Below are 21,358 nucleotides of genomic sequence, written 5' to 3'. Positions count from 1 at the left end.
GGGCTGGAGTGATAGCACGGAGGGTAGGGCATTTGCCTTGCATGCGGCTGATCCGGGTTCAAATCCCAGCATCCCATATGGTCCCCTGAGCACCACCAGGAGTAATTCCTGAGTGCAGAGCCAGGAGTAACCCCTGTGCATCGCCAGGTGTGACACAAAAAGAAAAAAAAAACAAAAAAAACCTAAAAAACTAAAATAAAAGAGTATCCAGAAACATAGAGTATATAGGAATCATCTTAACAAAAAAATGTGTGAGATCTATGCCATAGCTTTAAATCACTGAAAAAGAAGAATAAAATAATAAGAAAATAATAACAATAATGTGTATAATAATAGCCAACATTTATCAAGTCCTTTCTGCACTCAATATCCATTTTGAAATTATTTTAGGGACTGAAGTTACTACTGAACTGTAAAATATAACTTTCACATGTTGTTTCCTTCATACATTGACATGTCTTGCATTTAATAAGTTTTCTTTAAAATGATGCTTGAAGTAATCTGTTGGGGAAAACCTGAAGTATTGACTGAAATACTTTCACAATAAAACTTATCCTAGGTTAAAAATTTTTTTTTTAAACGTAGACCTTAGGAACTGGAAAAGTCCCATGTTCATGGATTGGAAAAATCAGTATTGTTAAAATAACTATCCTGTTGTTCTGTTGTTGATCAATTTGCTCAAATAGGCACCAGTAACGTCTCCATTGTGAGACTTGTCATTGTTTTTGGCATATCAAATATGCCATGGGTAGCTTACCAGGCTCTGCTGTGCAGGTGGGATACTCTCGGTAACTTGCTGGATTCTCCAAGAGGGATGGAGGAATTGAACCCGGGTCAGCCACGTGCAAAGCAAACACCCTACCCACTGTGCTATGAGGCAATTTTCTGCAACGTGATTGAAATTGGAAAATATCGTGTTGAGTGAAGTAAGACAGAAGAAGAAAGACAAGCACAGAATTATCTCACTTATCTGTGGTATATAGAATATTGGAAGAGGAAATATACTGTAGTAAAAGAGGGATATCAAGGCCACCCTTGATCTTACAGAGGAGAAAGACAGAGAAACAAAGATATCAAGCCAGGTATTGGGTGGGTGGAAAGAACTGGAAGTAATGGGTAAAGAGGCATCAGGGCTTAAGTTATACTGGTGATATGGATAACTGTTATAGCCATATATCCAAAATACAGACTCAACAAAACTGAAAGCATGATATAAGCTGCATCCACTGAAACTCTGTAATGTTACTGTCAAGTTAACAGATGGAGTTGGGGTAGGGAGAGAATATGGCAATGCTGATGGAGGGACATTGATACTGGTGGTAGGACTGGTGTCCTACCTAAAATTCAACTATCAACTTTGTAAATCACAGTTCAGTTCTTTAATGGATTCACTAGTGAATTCCTCCAAAACTTTAAAGAGGATCTACAGCCTTTTCAAGCTTTTCCAGGATATTGAAGAAACAGAACAAATAGTTTCTATGAGGAAATATCATCCTGATATCAAAAGCAGATGGAGATACCACAACAGAAAGAAAATGAGAACGAAAGAGAGAGATGGAGACAGAGAATTACAGGCTGATATCCCTGTTGAACACAGATGCAAAGATTCTCAACAAAATTATGGCAAATAGAATCTAACAACTCATCAAAAAGATCATACACAAAGCCAAATAGGATTTATCCTGGAAATGCAAGGATGGTTTAACATTTGCAAGTCAATTGACTTGATACACAATATCAATCAAAGAAAATATAAAAACCATATGATCATATCAATAAATGCAAAGAAAGCATTTGACAAGATCTAGTACCCATTTATGACAAAACTATCAGCAAAATGGAAGTTTAAGGAACTTTCTTCAATATAGTCAAAGCTATTTACCACAGCCCACAGCAAGAATTATTCTCAATGGGGAAAAACTAAAAGCCCTCCCTCTAAGATCAGGCACAAGACAAGTTTACTCATATTTGCCTCTCCTATTCCATATAGTACTGGAAATATTTGCCATAGCAATTAGGCAAGAAAAAGATATCAAGGGCATCCAGATAAAGGAAAATTAAATCTATCCATATCTGCAGATGATATGATACTACACTTGCAAAATCCTAAAGACTGCAATAAAAGCTCCTGGAAATAATAGGTTTGTATAGGAAAGTGGCAGCTTACAAAATTAATATCAAAAAGCCCATAGATTTCCTATATACAAGTAATAAAAGAGAAAAAATTGATATAAAATAGAACAATCTCATTTATAATTGTGCTTCAGAAAATCAACTACCTCAGAATCAGCTTAACTAAAGAGGTGAAAACCCATAGGAGAAAAAAACTATAAAACAGTACCTCAAGAAATAAAAATGGACATGAGGAAATAGAGACACATCTTCTGATTATGGAATGGGAGGATTAGCTTGTCAAAATGGCAGTATACCTCAAACCATTATATAGATTTAATAGTCCCTATAAGTATTGCCACAACATTTTTCAAAGAAATAGATTAAACATTTTGCTGAAATTTATATGGGACAATGAACCCTGTGAATAGCTAAAGCAATCTTTGGGGGAAAAAGATGGGAGGCATAACCTTCCCCGACTACAAACTATATTACAAAGAGGTAGTAATTAAAAGAGCATGGTATTGAAATAAAGACATACTCTCAGATCAATGGAATATAGTTGAATATCCTGACACAGACCCTCAAATATATTACTACTTAATATTTGATAAAGGGCAAAAATAATCAAATGGAACAAGGAAATTTCTTCAACAGGTGGTTCTGGGAAAACTAGACAGCTACATGCAAAAAATATTAACTCAGACCTCTTTCTAATGAAATGCACATAAAACAAATCAAAATGGATCAAAAAACCTCAATATCAGTCCTGAATCCATAAGGTACATGTATGAAAACATAGGCAGAACCCCTCATGACATTAAAGTTAAAGGCATTTTCAAAAATGAAACACCACTGCCCAATTGAGTGGAAGGAAAGGTAAGCAAATGGGACTCCATTAAACTAAGAAGCTTCTGCACCTCATAAGAATTGGTGACCAAGATACAAAGACAACTCATGGGAACTGGAAAAACCCATCTGATAATGGTCTAATATCCAAGATAGGCAAGACTCTGGTAGAACTTTACAAGAAAAAAGCATATATCCCCATAAAAAATTGGGGAGAACAAATGAACAGAAACTTCTGTAAGAAGAAATATAAATGGCCAAAGGCATATATCAATGCTCTACATCACTAATCATCAGGGAGATGCAAATCAAAACAAAAATTAGATTTCATCTCACTCCACAGAGACTGGCACCCATCAAAAAGAACAAGAACAAGTGGTGCCTTGTGTGAAGGGAAATTGTGACTCTTATTCATTGTTGGTGGGAATGCTGACTTGTCCAGCATTTTTGGCAAATATTATGGGCATTACTCAAAACACTTGAAATTGAACTTCCATATGATCTTGTAATACCACTTCTGGGAATATGCTCTGGGACTCAAAAATACATAGCAGAAACACCATCTGTAATTCTATACCCATTGCAGCACTACTCACAATAATCAGAATCTGGAAACAACCCGAGTGCCCAAGAAGAGATGACTGAATAAAGAAACCATGGTACATTTACACAACAGAATACTACACAGTCATGAGGAAAAACAAAGTCATGAAATTCGCTTATAGATGTATGGACATGGAAAGTATCATGCTGAGTGAAATGAGTCAGAAGTAGGATATAGGATAATTGCACTCACATAAAAACATACATGTTTTTATATGAGTTCAACAAACATGGGATATAAGAACATAATGAGACTAGTATCCAAGGATAGTAGAAACACAGATTGGGTGGGGAGGTCCACGGTTGCTAGCTTGCCACAAATGTGAGGGAGGACAGTTAGGATAGAGAAGGGACTGTTGTGACAATGATATTTCAAGTGATCACTCTGGACAAGAACTGAATGCTGCAAGTGGGTAAAGGAATATGCATTATAAACTTTTAGTTCCTGTATTGCAAACCGTGATGCTCAGAAGGAAAGAGGGAGAAAAAGAAGAAAAGTACCTGCCATAGACGCAGGCTGAGGCGTGGGGTTGGCTGGAGAGAAACTGAAGATATTGGTAGTGGGAAATTGTGCCCTAGGATGGGTGCTCAAACATGTGTTACTGAAACCCAATCACTAACAACTCTGTAACTGTCTCTCAGTGATTTAAATAAACAAAACTGTAAAAAAAGATTATAAAGGCTACCTATAACAAACCAATAGCAAATATTATTCTCTTTTTTTTTGCGTTTTGGGTCACACCCGGCGATGCACAGAGGTTACTCCTGGCTCATGCACTCAGGAATTACTCTTGGCGGTCCTCGGGGGACCATATGGGATGCTGGGAATCGAACACAAAGCAAACACCCTACCCACTGTGCTATCACTTCAGCCCCACAAATATTATTCTTAATCATGAAATATTGAAAGCATTCCCATTGAGATCAGTACAAGGCAAGGTTGTTCACTGTGTCTTCTTTGTTCAACACTGTACTAGAAGTCCTAGCAAAAGCTACCAGGAAAGAAAATAAAATGAATAGGGTCAAAATTGGAAAAGAAGAAGTAAAATGATCTTTATTTGCAAATGATATTATGCATAGTAGACCCTAAAGAGTCACAAAAACATTTTTTAATAAAATTTTGTTTTATTGAATCACCATGTGTAGAATTACAATGCTTTCAGGTTTAAATCTCAGTTATACAATGCTGAAACAATCATCCCTTCACCAGTGCCCATATTCCACCACCAAAAAAAACCAAACCCCAGTACACCTCCCATCCCTCCCCATTCCCCCCCTCCGTAACTATTAAGTTTCACTTTACTTTCTCTTTACTTTGGTTACATTCAATATTTCACCAAAACCTCACTATTATTGTTAGGAGTACCCCACTAGAGTCTGACCTGTTGTGAAGAGATATGAGGTTTTGGATTTCTGTACTTTAGCAACTAAGTCCAGGGAGATTTCTTCCAGATATTGGATCATTGCAAGCTTGTAACTCTCATCTGTGGTTGTCATAATATGGCGGTCACCATGCCCTTCACCCCCGGCAAGGAAGAGGCAAGAGAGAGAAATACTTTTCCCCTCCTGGGCAGGCATGGGGCTGGCTTAGTTCTCAGTCTGGAGACATTCTGCAAGGAGCTACCCATACCAAAAGTAGTTTAGCTGGCCTCTGGAGTCATGCTCGTGCAGCTGCGCAGGGGCCACACATGTGCGGCCCCCACAAAAACATTTTTAGAAACAAGAAACTGATATAGAAAAATGGCTGGCTGATTTTTCAATACACAAAAATCAGTTGCATTCTTATATACAAAGAATCAAAGGAGAAAGAGAACAGAATCTATCCCATTCAAAGTAGTGTCAAGAATACAAAGTACCTAGGAATCAACAAAGAGGTGGGATATCTATACCATGAATTCCTCAAAACACTAAGAATGAGATAGAGGACCTTAGAAAATGGAAAAATATTCCATGCTAATGGATTGGAAGAAACTACTATATAGGTTCAAAGCAATCCCTATCCGAATTCAGACAACATTCTTCAGGGAAGTAGAACAGGCCATAATAAAGTTTGTATGGAATTAAAATAAACCAATAACCAAAACACACCAAAAAATAAGTAACTGGGGGATATCTTATTACCTAACTCAAAAGTATAATATAAAACTATAGTGATCAAAACTGCATGGTATTAGAAAACAGACAGATTCTCTGACCAATGACAAGAACAACCCCCTCCATATATGGTCAGCTAATTTATGACAAGGGTTGTGAGAGTATGAAATGGAGTAAAGACAACCTCTTCAACAATTGATGCTGGAAAAACTGGATAACCACGTGCTAAAAAATTCACATTTGAATCCCTGTTACTACATATAACCCTGAGTACCTCTAAGAGTCAGCCCTGAGCACAGAGCCAGGAGTAATACTGTAGCACTTCTGTTGTGCCTGTGACCACAAAAATCAAAATAGATATATTAAGAACATAAGAGGTTTATCCCAGAAATATAATTAAAATTTGAAGATACTTTATTAATAGGATAAGGAAGAAAACCTGTATGATTGTCTCAATAGGAGGAAAAAGCATATGGTAAAATGTAATACTTTTTCATGATAAATATATTCACTGCTGTAGGATGAATTAAATTTCTTTAGTTTGGTAAATATCATTTGAAAACCCCACAGAGAACATATTTAGTGGTGAAAGGCTGACCATTATTTACTCCTTGCAATCATGAACAAGTCAAGAATGTTTGCTTTCTCACATCTATCCAACATTATACGGGAGGTTTTCTTCAGTGGGTTGAGATATGGAAAAGAAATTAAGCCTATACATCTGGAAAAATAAAATTAAAACTATTAACGTGATATGACCTTGTATGTAAAATTATCCTCAAGAATATATTTACAAGCTCAAAAGGACCATTATAATTAATTAATTCTATAAATTTATTTGGTATAATATCAAACACAAATATAATAAAAATTTCTGTTATATCTCTAAATGCTGTCACTGAACAACATAAAAATGGAATTAAGAAAACAGTTTCATTAAAACGTTATTATAGGTTTAGGCACTGGAAACTATAAAAAATATTGAAAGACATACCATGGGGAAACATATCATATTCATAGACTTAAATGTTCAATACTGTTGATCTGTCACTTCTCCCTCAAGTTACCTATATGCTCAATGAAATCTATCAAAATCTCAGAGGGCTGTTTTTTAGAAATTGAAAGTTGTTCCTAAAATTTGAATAAGGAAAAGGGAAATTCAAAGGATTTAAAATAGCTGAAACATTTTTGAAAAGGAAAATAAAACTGAAGACTTTGTACTGCTTCATTTTAAAACATGTTATAAAGCTCAGTAATCAAAACCGTGTGCTGTTGACCTTGTATGAGACATACAGGTCAGTGGAGCACGATAAATTGAAGAATAAACTCTATAGAGTTATCAAGTCAAACCAAGGAAATAATGAACTGTCTTTCTAACAAATAGTACTGGAACAATTACATATACATATTCAAAAATGTAAAATTGGACACTTAAACCATAAACAAAAGTAAAAATTATATTAAAGTGCTATAAAATTTTGGGAAGAAAATAGAGATGAAACTTTTTTGTGATCTAGGGTTAGACCAAGAATTCTTAGGCATGTATCAAAAGTATGGTCCATAACAGAAAAAAAAAAACTGACTTCATCCAAATAAAAAGTGTTTGCTCTTTAAAAGACATCATTAAATATTAAAAACAACTTATACTCAATACATGTAAGGTGTCACTATTTTGGATCATGCCCAACAACACTCAGGATTTACTCCTGACTCCACTCTGGAATCACTTTTTCAAGGGTTCAGGTGACTTTATGGGATGCCAGGGGTCAAAACTGGGTAGATCAGGCGCAATGCAAACAACTTTTTTTTTGGGAGGGGTCACACCCAGCGAAGCACAGGGGTTACTCCTGGCTCATGCACTCAGGGATTCCTCCTGGTGGTGCTTAGGGGACCATATGGGATGCTGGGAATCGAACCTGGGTTGGCTGCGTGCAAGGCAAACGCCCTACCCGCTGTACTATCGCTCCAGCCCAACATTTTTTTTTTTTGACAAGGCAAGCAACTTACCCATGGTACTATCTCCCTGCCCCGAGATTTCTTACAGATAAATAATAAAACCCTTTCCCCTGATACATGGTAAACCATTAGATAGCTCAACAGAGAAGATAGATGAGTAGCTGATAAACACAGGATAAGATGCTTAATATCATTGACACTGGGTAGATACATATTAAAACAATGCTGAGATATCAAAAGACACATATGGTGATGACATACAAAAAAGTCAGCCATTCCAGTTGTTGACAAAAAACCTGAAGCTTTGATATACTGCTGATGGGAATGTAAAAAATAGCACCACTTTGAAGCCTGTTTACCCTTTCCTTTTTGTTTTTGGGTCATACCTGGCAGCGCTCAGGGATTACTCCTGGCTCTATTCTTCTGCTCCATCATCCCAGGTGATGGTTCCTTCGAGCAGATATCACTGGGCCTATTACAGAATGGAATGCAGAACCTCCTCTCTCTCTACTGGGTGGGTCCCAGAAGTCTCCACACCAGACCTGCACTATATAAAGAGCCTATGGCACAGCTCCTGAAGTCCAGATCTATTAAAAAAATTACATGCTGCTCACAGTTACTTTTCCTGTCATTCAATGAGGATGGGCAGAGAAGATGGAAAGCAATCTCTAGCTTAATCCTCACCATTTTCTAGGGAGGTTAATTACAAAGACTCACTCCCCAGCACAGCAAGAACAGCAGAAAATCAATGGGGGAAACACATTAAAGCCCACAAAGCTCAATGAGAGAAAACTTACCAAAGACATAAACAATACCGGTAAATCCTCAGTGTCTTTAGTGACACTGTAATGAGATGTTCAGTAACAGTGAGTTAAGAAACGAGAGCATAGGTAATCAGAAAAGCACAAGAAAGTAAGAGAATCAGAATGAAAAAGCGACTACAGCCAGAAATGACAGAAATGAATAACACGGTAGGTGATATTAAAAAAAGTCAATAGAAGTCAAAAGTCAGCATAATAATTGTAGCTGAGCAAAAAGATTGAGATTCTCCAAGATAAGGAGGAGGAATTTGGTAGGAAACAGCAAATGGTGAAAAAAATGGTATTCCAGAAAACTATGGGGTGAGTTCAAGAGAAATAATATAAGAATCATTGAAATCCCTGAAGAACATGAAGGCAAATGTGATTAAGAAACAATAAAGAAATCATTGATGAGAACTTCTGAGAATTAAGGATTACAGACTCTGAGATCTGTAAGAGGTCTGAAGGGTCCCACTGAAAAGAGACTCAATAAGGAAAGTTGGAAGACACATTATGCTCAAAATGACAAAATTCTTAGATAGAGAGACAATATTGAATGCAGCAAGATTTTTTAAAAAAGGAACTTATATGCAAAGGAAAGCCCATATGATGTATAACAAATCTATCAAGTGAGACTCTACAAGACAGAAGAATATAGCACAAAAACTCAACAAAATGAACACCTGACCAAGAACGCTCTTATCCAACTAGATCATCAGTCAGATGTGATGACCTACACAGAGCCTTATGAACAGACAACAGCTTAGGGAATTCATAACCTTGAAATCAACTTTGCAAGAGGCATTTAAAAGAGCTCGTCTAAAGGACTGGAGAAATTTCCCATAATGTGGCATTGAGTATGGCACTCACTAATAGTGCATATTGTTGTCCTCTCCTAGATTAAAAAAGATTAAAAATATATAGTAATTAATCATCACAAATTGACTTTTATTGATTTATTTTCTGATAATTCTATTAGCCATTCCTGTTTTATTGAACCAAGTAATATGAAATAAATTTGTTATATGCCTGCCAGGCTATTAAATGGGAGGGAACCTGGAGATAACGGTGGAGGAAAGGGACAGGACACTGGTAGTAAAATTGGCGTTCCAACATTTTGTGCCTGAAACAACTCTACTATAAACAACTTTGTAAATACCTGGGCCTCAATAAATATTCCTAAAAAATAAATAATTTTTTCCTAGTAGAAGTTGGGGGAACATATTTAGTGCTGAAGTTTGAACCCAGGTTGACCTTATGCAAGGCAATCATCTTACCCACTATATTATATCTATAGCTCTTTTACCATTTTCTTAACGAGTGAAGCATCATTTTACCATTTAACCCAACAGTTTTACCCCCAGGAACTTATTTAAGAAAAGTAAAATTATATTTACATATATGACTGTAGCTGCAGTTATTTATAAAGAACTCCAAGTTTCTGGAAGGCTAGATGCCCCAAATAGTGAATTGATAATGCAAAATGTGGTAGGTTAATTCGATGGAATACGTCTCTGGAATAAAAAGAGTAGAGCTACTAAGGCAAAAATTAATAAGCTGGAATTTGTTTTCTTATTTTTTGTTGTCTTATTTCTTATTTGTTTGTTTTGGGGTAACACCTGGCAACGTTCAGGGCTTATTCCTGACTCTGTGCCCAGGGATCACTCCTGGTGGGACTTGGGAGACATTATGGAGTGCTGGATATTGAACCTGGATGGGCTTCATGCAAGGCAAGTGCTCTACCTGCTGTACTAATGCTCTGGTCCTAGTTTAGTTTAATATTGACTAAATTAAAGAGTCCGTGAGATGGGGTTGGATGTTTTCTTCTTGTAGAGTTTAACCAGTGCCTTGTACATCCTTGATATCAACCGTTTATCAGAGGGGTATTGGATGAATATCCTTTCCCATTCTGTAATCTGTCTTCGTATTATGGTCACTGTTTCTTTTGAGGTGCTATCTTTGTGAAGATAATCTCATTTGTTTATCTCTGTTTCCACTGTTTCAGTGGGGTGTCATCTTTGAAGATACCTTTAGCTTCAATGTTGTGGAGGGTTTTTGCAGCCTTTTCTTCAATGTACCTTATGGATTCTGGTCTGATGTTGAGATCTTTAATCCATTTTGATCTGATTTCTGTGCATGGTGTTATACAGAAGTCTGAGCCCAGGTTTTCACATGTAGCTGTTCGGTTTTGCGAGTACCATTTGTTAAAGAGGTTTTTCCTGCTCCACTTTATGCTTCTTATCAAAGATTAGGTGATCATATTTTGAGGATGTGTGTGAGGATATTCAGCCCTATTCCATTGGTCTGCATATCTGTCTTTGTTTCAATCACGAATCACGAAATTCCGTTGATTGTCGAGTTGCTTGAGTGGTCTCAGTAACCTCTCCATTCGTCCTATCCCTGAGATTTTAGAAGTCTCTCTTTTCTCGGCCTTCCCAACAATGCCACATTGGGGGCTCTTTCAGGGTCAGGGGAATGAGATTCAGCTGGTTACTGGCTTTGGCATATGCATACACCATGGGAAGCTTGCGAGGCTGTCCCACGTGGGCAAGAAGTTCTCAGTAGCTTGCTAGTTTCTCCACGAGCAGGGGATGTGTTTCTATTTCCTCGTAAACAGAAACTATCTCAAAGAAGAAATCTGAATAGCCAAAAGGCACATGAAAAAATGTTCTACATCATTAATCATCAGGAATATGTAGATCAAAACAACAATGAGATATCATCTCACACCACAGAGACTGGCACACATCCAAAAGAACAAAAGCAACTGGTGTTGGCGTGGATGTGGAGAGAAATTCACGGCTGGTGGGAATGTTGACTGGTCCAGCTTTTTGGAAAACAATATGAATGTTTCTCAACATTGAGCTCCCATTTGACCCAGCAATATCACTTCTGGGAATATATCCCAGAGATGCAAAAAAGTACAGTAGAAATGACATCTGCACTTATATGCTCATTGCTGCACTGTTTACAATAGCCAGAATCTGGAAAAAACCCGAGTGCCCGAGAACAGATGACTGGTTAAAGAAACTTTAGTACATCTATACAATGGAATACTATGAAGCTGTTAGAAAAGATAAAGTTATAAACAGGAAAATGCAGGCAGAGCTCTCCATGACATTAAAGCTGGAGACATCTTTAAGGATGAAATGCCACTGACCAAGCAAGTGGATGCAGTGATAAACAAACAAGATTACATTAAATTAAGGAGCTTCTGCACCTCGAAGGATTTATTTGAGAAGGGTGACCAGAAAACAAACACAACTCACAAACTTGGAAAATATTTTTACCCACCATTCATCCAACAAAGGCTTAATATCCAAAGTATATAAAGCACTGGCAAAACCCTACAAGAAAAAAATCTTATCACATTTAAAAATGAGAAGAGATTAACAAAAACTTTCTCAAAGAAGAAAAACAAATGATCAAAAGGCATACAAAAAAATTTCTGTATCACTAAACATCACAATCACAATCACAATATCCCGTTAATCACTGATTTCTCGGGCGGGCTCAGTAATATCTCATTTCGTCCTTTCCCTGAGATCTTAGAAGTCTATTTCGACTTGGCCCTCCTAATGATGTTGCACTGGGGGCTCATCAGGGTCCGGGGAATGAGATCCAGCTTGTTACTGGATTTTGCATATGAATACACCATTGGGAGCTTGCAAGGCTGTCCCATGAGGGCAGGAAACTCTCAGAAGATTGCCAGTTTCTCCTAGAGGGAGAAGTAGGCGAAAGACATTGCGCGGCCGCTTGCGGCCACGCGCTTCTGAGAGTTTGCTTTTAAGTCTCTGGATGTTGACCATTGATGGGATTGCACTAAACATCAGGGACATACAAATCAAAACAACAAGGAGATACCACTTCACACCAGAGATCCTACAATTCATCACAAAGAGTATCAACAGCCAGTGCTGGGGAGGGTGTGGAGGAAAAGGGGTCCCCATTCCCTACTGGTGTGAATGTTGATTGATACGGCCTTGTTGGAAGTCAACACGGTCATTATTCAAAATACTAGCAACTGAGCTTCAGTAGGACCTAGGAATTCCAGAAAAGACAAAGAGTGTTCATTGTAGCACTATTCTCAATAGCCAAAATCTGTAACAGTCTAGATGCTCAAGGACAGAAGACTAGGTAAAGAAACTATGACAGATATACACAATGCTTGGAAGTAAGAAAAGTTAAATTCTGAGGCCCAAGCACAGCAGGTGTTGGCCTTGCATGGGGCTGACCCAAGCTTGATCCCTCATGCTTCATAAGGTTCCCCAAGCCCACCTGGAGTGATCCCTGACCTCATAGACAGGAGTATTCTGAGAACCAGCAGGTGTGGCCCCAAAACAAAACAAAAACCCCCACAAAATATAAATTCATGCAATTTACTGCAAAGTGGATGAATCAGAGTATCAAGTTGAGTGAAGTTAGTCAGATGTAGAGGGAGGGACACAGAATGATCTCTCTCATATGTGGGGTATGAAAAAACTGGGGGAATTATTTTTGAGTGGGAAGTTTGCCAATTTGTAATGGGGGTGGTGGCAGGGGATAGGGAAGGGAACATCAGGACAATGGTGGAGGGGAGAGTTCTTGCTCTGGAAGCAGGTTGAGGTATGGGAGAGAAACTGGGAACGTTGATGGCGGGAAGTGGATGTTAGTGAAGGTAATGGAACATTGAATGCCTGAAATTAATAATGAATACTTTGTTACTCTGTAATTATGGTGATTAAAAGTAAGGAAATTATTTTTAAGAAAGACTGCCACAGATTCAACAGGAATGTCCCATTAGACTCCACTCAGCCTCAGCCCTGTGGTACCAGACAAGAATTTGGGGCCTCTAATACTACTTTGGAAAGAGGAGCTGGAAATTTGGAATTCCGTGAAATCTCATGCTTTAATTTTATTTTTACCAAATTATATTTTAAAAAATAAAGCACTAATAGGGACATGCCAAAGAATCTGTATGGGCTCTACTTGAAGGAGGCAACTGGAGAATGTTTATTGAGGCATACGCAGTCAGGTTTGAGCAAGAGACATTTCTGGTGATGCCTACTGATTGCATGATTTCTCTATAAGGGATGCTGAGCTGAAGATGAACATATATTGTTTCTCTATTTTTTCTGTAAAGATTCAATAAGTGGGGGGCTGGAGCAATAACACAGTGGGTAGGGTGTTTTCCTTGCACGCAGTCAACCCAGGTTCGATTCTCAGCATCCCATATGGTCCCCTGAGCACCGCCAGGAGTAATTCCTGAGTGCAGAGCCAGGAGTAACCCCTGTGCATCGCCAGGTGTGACCCAAAAAGCAAAAATAAATAAATAAAGATTTAATAAGTGGCTTATGGTCTTTAGGGTAACAAATGTGGTGCCTTTCCCCTAACCACCCTTAGAGTAGGGATTTCACCTCTTTTGGCCTTTTCTTTGGATGTCTTTAAAAAAATAAAAGATATTCTAATTGGTGTCTTTTTATTTTCTTTTTGATATAACAGTTTTTCCACATTAAAAAAAATCAAAATCTGCTTACCCAAAAGTCTAGTAAGCACAAGTGAACATAACAAGAGAATAGTTCTTAATTAGTCCGAGAGAGAGTCTTTAAGATTCTCTCAAGGGGCCAGGGCAATGGCTTGAAGGGCTGGAATCCATTTTTTGCATGCAATAGGCCTGAGTTCAATTCCTGGCATTGCACCATCTTCTGAGTATCGCTGGGAGTAGCCTCTAGGACTTCCAGGTGTGGTGCAAAATGAAATGAAACAAAACAAAGCGAAACAGAAAAAAATACCATTCAGCTGTCAGAAATGATAACATTCTGCAATTTGCTATAACTTGCATGAATTGGAGGGTGTTATGCTGACTGAAGTGAATCAGAAAGTGAAAGATCTCCCTCATATGGAGGGATAAAGAATTTTAAAAATTTTTAAAAATTTTATTGAATCACCGTGAGATAGTTACAAGCTTTCATGTTTGGGTTACAATATCACAATTATCACACACCCATCCCTCCACCAGTGCACATTCCCCACCACCAAAATCTCGGGTATAACCCCCCTTTCACACCCTCCCCCTGTCTCCATGGCAGACAATATTCCCTATACTCTTTCTCTACTTTTGGGCATTACAGCTTGCAACACAGACACTGAGAGGTCATCATGTTTGGTCCATTATCTATTTTCGGCATGCATCTCCCATCCCAACCAGTTCCTCCAGCCATCATTTTCTTAGTGATTCCTTCTCTATTCCAGCTGCCCTCTCCCCTCCACTCATGAAGCAGTCTTCCAGCTATGGGGCAATCCCTCTGGCCCTTGTATCTACTGTCCTTGGGTGTCAGCCTCATGTGATGTTATTCTATACTCCACAAAGGAGTGCAATCCTTCTATGTCTGTCCCTCTCTTTCTGACTCATTTCACTTAGCATGATACTCTCCATGTCTATCCATTTATAGGAAAATTTCATGACTTCATCTCTCCTAACAGCTGTATAGTATTCCACTCTGTAGATGTACCAAAGTTTCTTTAGCCAGTCATCTGTTTTAGGGCACTTGGGTTGTTTCCATATTTTGGCTATTGTGAACAGTGCTGCAATGAATGTATAGGTACAGATGTCATTTCTACTGTGCTTTTTTGCATCCTTGGGATATATTCCCAGAAGTGGTATTGTGGGGTCATATGGAAGCTCAATATCTAGTTTTTGAAGGACTGTCCATATTGTTTTCCAGAAAGGCTGGACCAGTCGGCATTCCCACCAACTGTGAAGAAGCATCCCTTTTTTCCCCACATCCATGCCAGCACAGGTTGCTTTTGTTCTTTTGAATGTGTGCCAGTCTCTGTGGTGTGAGATGATATCTCATTGTTGTTCTGATTTGCATCTCCCTGATGACTAGGGATGTCGAGCATTTTTTCATGTGCCTTTTGGCCATTTGTATTTTTTTTTTTGAGGAAACTTCTGTTCATTTCTTCTCCCCATTTTTTGATGGGGTTGAGGGTTTTATCTTATACAATTCTACTGGTGTCTTGTATATCCTGGGTATTAATCACTTATCAGATGGGTATTGGGTAAATATTCTTTCCCATTCTCTGGGCTCTTTCTGTATTTTGGTCACTGTTTCTTTTGAAACAGGCAGTTTAGAATTAAAGACATATTCTGAATTTGGGATTATATCTTGAAGTGAGTGAATAGCAGGAGTTCTGGGTCATGTTATGTGAATATCACATGCTGTTTCAATTGAGAGTAGTAAGATTAAGCTCTTCCGTTTTCTTTGTTTTGTTTGGGAGGCACATCTTGTGCTCAGGACTTACTCCTGGCTCTGCATCCAGGAATTATATTAGCAAGGTTCAGGGGTCCATATGGGATGCTGGGGATTGAACCCAGGTTAGGCACGTGCAAGACCAGTGCCTTACTTGCTAAGTTCTCTCTCTCTCTCTCTCTCTCTGCCCCCATCACCATCCTGTTTTTATTTTTATTTATTTTTTCTTTTTGGGTCACACCCAGTGATGCGTAGGGGTCACTCCTGGCTCTGCACTTGGGGATCGCCCCCGGCAGTGCTTGGGGGACCGTATGGGATGCTGGGAATTGAACCCGGGTTGGCTGCATGCAGGGCAGGCGCCCTACCTGCTGTGCTATCGCTCCAGCCCCATCCATGCTGTTTTTAAATCTTCCTGTTTTTAAAGCTTCCTGAGCTTGGGGGTGCTGGAGCGATGGTACAGCGGGTGGGTCATTCGCCTTGCATGCAGCTGACCTGGGTTTGATTCCCAGCATCCCATGTGGTCCCCTGGGCACCGCTGGGGGTGGTTCCTGCGTGCAAAGTCAGGAGTAACACCCCTGAGCTTTGCCGGGTGTGTCCAAAAAGCCAAAATAAATCAATTAAAAAATAAATAGATTTTCCTGAGCTTGTCTTTCTTGATGTAGTTTAGCTTTTCAAAACAGCCTTCTTACTTCCAAATCCATAATTTCTCACCCAAGTGGCATCAAGGTCACCTCCAATATTTACAAGTCTTACTTGCTCAGTAGTGAGTTTATTTTTTATTTTTAATTTTGGTTTTTGGGCACCTCCAAAGACAGATGCTCGGGGGTTACTCCTGACTCTGCACTCAGGGATCACCACTCCCAGAAGGCTCAGGGGACCACGTGAAGTGCTGAGGGTTGAATCTGGTCAGCTGTGTTCAAGCAAATGCCCGACCTGCGACTCTTAACTCCACTGAATGATGGGGAGGTACAGTTACATGATTGGGCTTCAGTCATGTAGTGCTCCAATACCCAACTCTTCACCAGTGTACATTTCCCGCAATCAGTGTCCCCAGTTTCTCTCCCGCTACCTCCCCAACTGCTCCTCTGCCCCAATTATATTTAATTGGATATAAGACAGTTTCTCCATTCCCAGCAGTGAATTTAGTTGGCAATGCTTGTGGGGCATACAGTGCTGGAAATCAAATGTGAGGCTTATGCACTAAGATATGTGCTTCCACCCTGTGAGCTGTCTCCCATGCCCCATAGTGTGCTATTAATGTGACTTAAGAGAGAAATAAACTTATTTTGACTTTGTTTCCTCAATGGATGCGTTTGAACTAGTTGATTGGAATTGTATAAGAAAAGCAACCCCTTTTATCACCTGCCCAATGGACATCATACCATATTATTTTTGACTACGCCTGCCTGGGAGTGCTACTTCTTGGCTCAGTACTCAAGGGTCACTCCTAGCAGTCTTTGGAGGACCATGTGGTATCTGCTGTCATATTTTCCTCTCCCTCCCTCATGTAAAACATGCTCTAAAGCTCTTTGAGCTATTTTTCCAGTCCCTTTTTCTATAGTATTTAGTTTCGTTAATTAAGTGCTAAGGGCTCACTCATGGGTCTGTGCTCAGGGATCACTTCCGGTGGGCTCGAGGGGCCATATGAGATGCCAGGGGTTGAGCATAGGTCTGCCTGTGCAAGGCAAGTGTCCTGCCTGCTCTGCTATTCGCTCTGGCCCCCATGTATTATTAATTTTAAATATCTGCAGTATATTGTTATTGTTATTGTATGGGCTGGAGCAATAGCACAGAGGTTGGGCTTTCGCCTTTCACGCAGCTGACCTGAGTTCGATTCCTCCACCCCTCTTGGAGAGCCCAGCAAGCTCCCGAGAGTATTGAGCCCGCGCGGCAGACCCTGGCAAGCTACCCGTGCGTATTGGATATGCCAAAACAGTAACAATAAGTCTCTCAATGAGAGACGTTACTGGTGCCCGCTCGAACAAATCGATGAGCAACGGATGACAGTGACAGTGACAGTGACAGTTTCTTTTGAAGTGCAGAAGCTTCTTAGTTGGATGTAGTCCCATTTGTTTATGTTTGCTTCCACTTGCATGGTCAGTGCTCTTTTGTCCTTAAAGATGCTTTTAGCTTCAATGTCATGGAGAATTCTGTGTACATTTTCTTCTATGAACCTTATAGATTCATGTATGATATTGAGGTCTTTAATCCACTTTGATCTGACTTTTGTGCCTGGCATTAGACAGAGGTCAGAGTTCATTTTTTGCACGTAGCTATCCAGTTTTCCCAGCACCACTTGATGAAGAGGCTTTTCTTGTTCCACTTTGCTTCTTTGTCAAAGATTACATGGCCATATATTTGGGGTTCTGTGACAGGATATTCAACTCTGTTTCATTGGTTTTCAGGTCTGTTTTTAAAGGGATAAAGAATTAAAAAGGGATTTAGAAGTCCTCATTAGAAACAAATCTGAGACATGATCAAGAGAAGAGGCGGGGAAGGGGGTGAAGCAATGGGAAAATGGTGGAGGAAATTTGAAATAGTGGTGTAGGGCCTGATAGGATATTCTGAAGTTATAAAATAATGGCTTCGATACTATTGTAACTGATACCTCAATTCAAAAACTAAAATTTGGGACTGGAGAGATAGCACAGCAGGCAGGGCATTTGTCTTGCAGGTGGCCGACCTGGGTTCGATTTCCAGCATCTCATAAGGTCCCCTGAGCACCGCCAGGGATAATTCCTGAGTGCATGAGCCAGGAGTAACTCCTTCGCATCACCAGATATGACCTAAAAAGCAAACAAAACAAAACAAACAAACAACCAACAACAACAACAACAAATAACTAAAATTGGGCCAGAGAGACAGTACAGCCATTAAGGTGCTTACTTAGCATGCATCTGGCCCTGGATTGACCTCTGGCACCACATACATCCCAATAGTGCCCCCCAGGAGTGTTATCTGATCACAGAACTTGGGAGTATCCCTGAGCACAGCTGAATGTGGCCTTAAAATGAAGTAATATTAAATTTAAAATAAAATTTTTATCATGAAAAAGAAAATAGAACTTGAAAATAGTTTATAAATATTAAAATTGTAACAGTTAAAGTTGATTATAGAAATTATCTGCAGTATAAAATAATCTAAAACTACTTTTTTCAGAATCATTTGAAGAAATTATTCCTGCAAGGAAACTGAAGAATTTTTACCCGGGTGTAGCAGAGCACAAGGATATTTCCAAGTTGGTTCTCCTCCTTTCTTCCTCTGTGAACTCCCTAAGGAAGGTCGCTCAAGAGGCCTTGCAGGACTTTCAAAAGTACAAGACGCTCTGGACAGAGGACCGGGAAGTGAAAGTGAAGGTGGGTTATTCTCATCTGTGATGCAATTTGGGTTTTAACTTTAATCTCTGATTTATTGTGGGAGGACCAGAAAAATGTCAGTGACAATGATAGGTTCTCATGAGCAGAGGTCAAGAATCTCTCAGTGCCTAGTACCCTGTACCTTGGGTCACTCGCACATGGATTCTCTGACATAATTCTCATGCATCGCAGATTGATTTTACTTAACTTCATGCCAACAATTGGGTACCAATTATGTTACAGAAACTGTCCAAAGGCTAGGTATTCCATGGCTCTGTCACCCTTACATAGACTCAACTGTATTTTTGACTAGAGACTCAAGGAAACGAGTTCTAACACTCATTCATGTTAGCTTACCTGTGAAGTTCTCCTCAGAGCCTCAATTTTTCAGTGCACCTAGTTCATCCCTTTTCTTTGCTGAGCTACAGGCCTGATGGCACATATAAATTTAAAACTATGTAAGCAAATGGAGTTTTCTAATGTTGAATTCTAAGTTTAAGATTCCATCAAAAAGGAAAGAAAACATTTATTGTTCCAGAGAGATAGGTGTATACATGAGACCCTATAGGGTTCCCAAGGCCCCACAAGCCCCACTAGATCCGTGAGAGCACAGAACTAGGAGTAAACCCTCACTACCACCAGGTATGGCTCAAATAAAACCCAACCAACAAAAGCCCACAAAAAATAACTAAAGGGAATAAACAAATAAATTATCTTTACTTACCACAGGAATTTTTGGCTAACAACCCCTCTCTGACTGAAATTCGATCAGAAATTCTACACTACGCTACTTTTGAACAAGAGATTGAAGAGTTGAAGCCTATTATTGTTGTAGGAGCACTTGAATTGCATACAGGTATTTTTAAAATATTATGTAAACTATCTCTACTTTCACATAAAATTTGTCATCTAAGTATAAGCAACCTTGAATCAATATATTAAATATTTCTGGACCACCAATTTTGTTCTTGTGTAAAAAATTCATGTTAACATACATATTCAATATCATTCCAAGGTTGCATAACACACTTAATACACAATTGTTCCTCCATTGTCAAATAATAAAACTACTGGGATTGTTTACATGGAAAAAACCTAAGTCTGAGGTTTCTTGAGAAGTTTATTCACTTTGGGTATGAAGAGTATGAAGGGATTAGAGTGTGAAGGGATGATAAGGCAACCACTTAATAGTAGAAATACTATGAGCAAGCTAACTTTTATTGCTTACTATAGTGAAGAAAAGCTTTGCTCAGCAGTTATTCCCAGTAGAGCAGAAAACGGATCTCTTACAGTGTGTCTGAGCAACGTGGCATACAAGGACTGTGAGTGAAAATTTGGTCAACACCATCAACAGAAAGATGCTTACTCATGTGAGACCATGTTGATTAATTGGCACTTAGAGACAGGCTTACTGAGTGAGTCCCTCCTGTCTGGCTGGCATTCAGAAAGAAGCGGTCAATACAAATAGATTTGCAAAAGTACATGAACTAATGTTCTTGTTTATATTTTAATTTTAAAACTAGCTGTGGTGACTTATTGCCTACAGCTAGTCTTGTTCTTAGTTTGTGAGAAGATTTTATTGTCAAGATACATGAGTGATCTATTTTATATCGATTATCTACCTTAAGTATATTTTAGAGATATTTTCAGAGTCAATTTAATCATAGCTCTCAAATTTCATTACCAAGATTACTTGATCTCTTTAACTTCCATCACTCCTGTTGGTGATAATGACAAAACCTACTTCATGAACTATTTTTATGAGATATTCAGTGTAGTTATTTGCTAATATTTCATTGTCAATATATATTAAGTACTATTATAAATATATCAAGAAGGAATTTTACTTGGAAAAGAATCACAGGTATTCAAAGGGATTATTTAGCTAGAAATTAAACTATACACGAGGGCAATAATTAAAAGAAACTTTGGGGTTTTGGAAACTACCAAATAGTACAACTTAAGTTTTCTATTTGTTTTCATAGTGGTTAGTACTATAATTTTTATTTATTTTTATTTTTTTTACTTGTTAAAAGTTGTATTTTTATTTTACTATTAGAGAAAAATATTTTGAGTGTCTAATATAAAATTCTTTCATTTTCAAATGATAAATGCACAAAGACTTTGAGTAGAGTTGCTCAAAGTCTTTTACTATAATTTTTACTGTAGCACTGTACTACTGTTGTCCCATTGTTCATCAGTTTGCTTGAGCGGGCACCAGTAACGTCTCCATTGTGAGATTTGTTGTTACTGTTTTTGGCATATTGAATATGCCACAGGTAGCTTGCCAGGCTCTGCCGTGCGGATGAGATACTCTAAGTAGCTTGCCAGACTCTCCAAGAGGGAATTACTACCA

At 38.7% G+C, this 21,358-nt stretch overlaps 1 protein-coding gene across 1 annotated transcript in view; it reads left to right on the top strand.

The window, feature by feature from the left end:
• DNAH8 (dynein axonemal heavy chain 8) overlaps positions 1-21,358 on the top strand; it is a 414,847-nt gene that overhangs the window by 131,543 nt on the left and 261,946 nt on the right. Inside the window, exons 27-28 of the mRNA XM_004619333.1 lie at positions 18,806-19,002; positions 19,732-19,858. Of these exons, the coding sequence (XP_004619390.1) occupies positions 18,806-19,002; positions 19,732-19,858 (324 nt within the window). The remainder of the gene's footprint in view (positions 1-18,805; positions 19,003-19,731; positions 19,859-21,358) is intronic.

Source organism: Sorex araneus, chromosome 5 (genome assembly GCF_027595985.1).
Source record: "Sorex araneus isolate mSorAra2 chromosome 5, mSorAra2.pri, whole genome shotgun sequence".
NCBI lineage: Eukaryota > Metazoa > Chordata > Mammalia > Eulipotyphla > Soricidae > Sorex > Sorex araneus.
The sequence above is the reverse complement of the archived record's forward strand: the minus strand, read 5'-3'. Positions and strand labels throughout refer to the sequence as shown.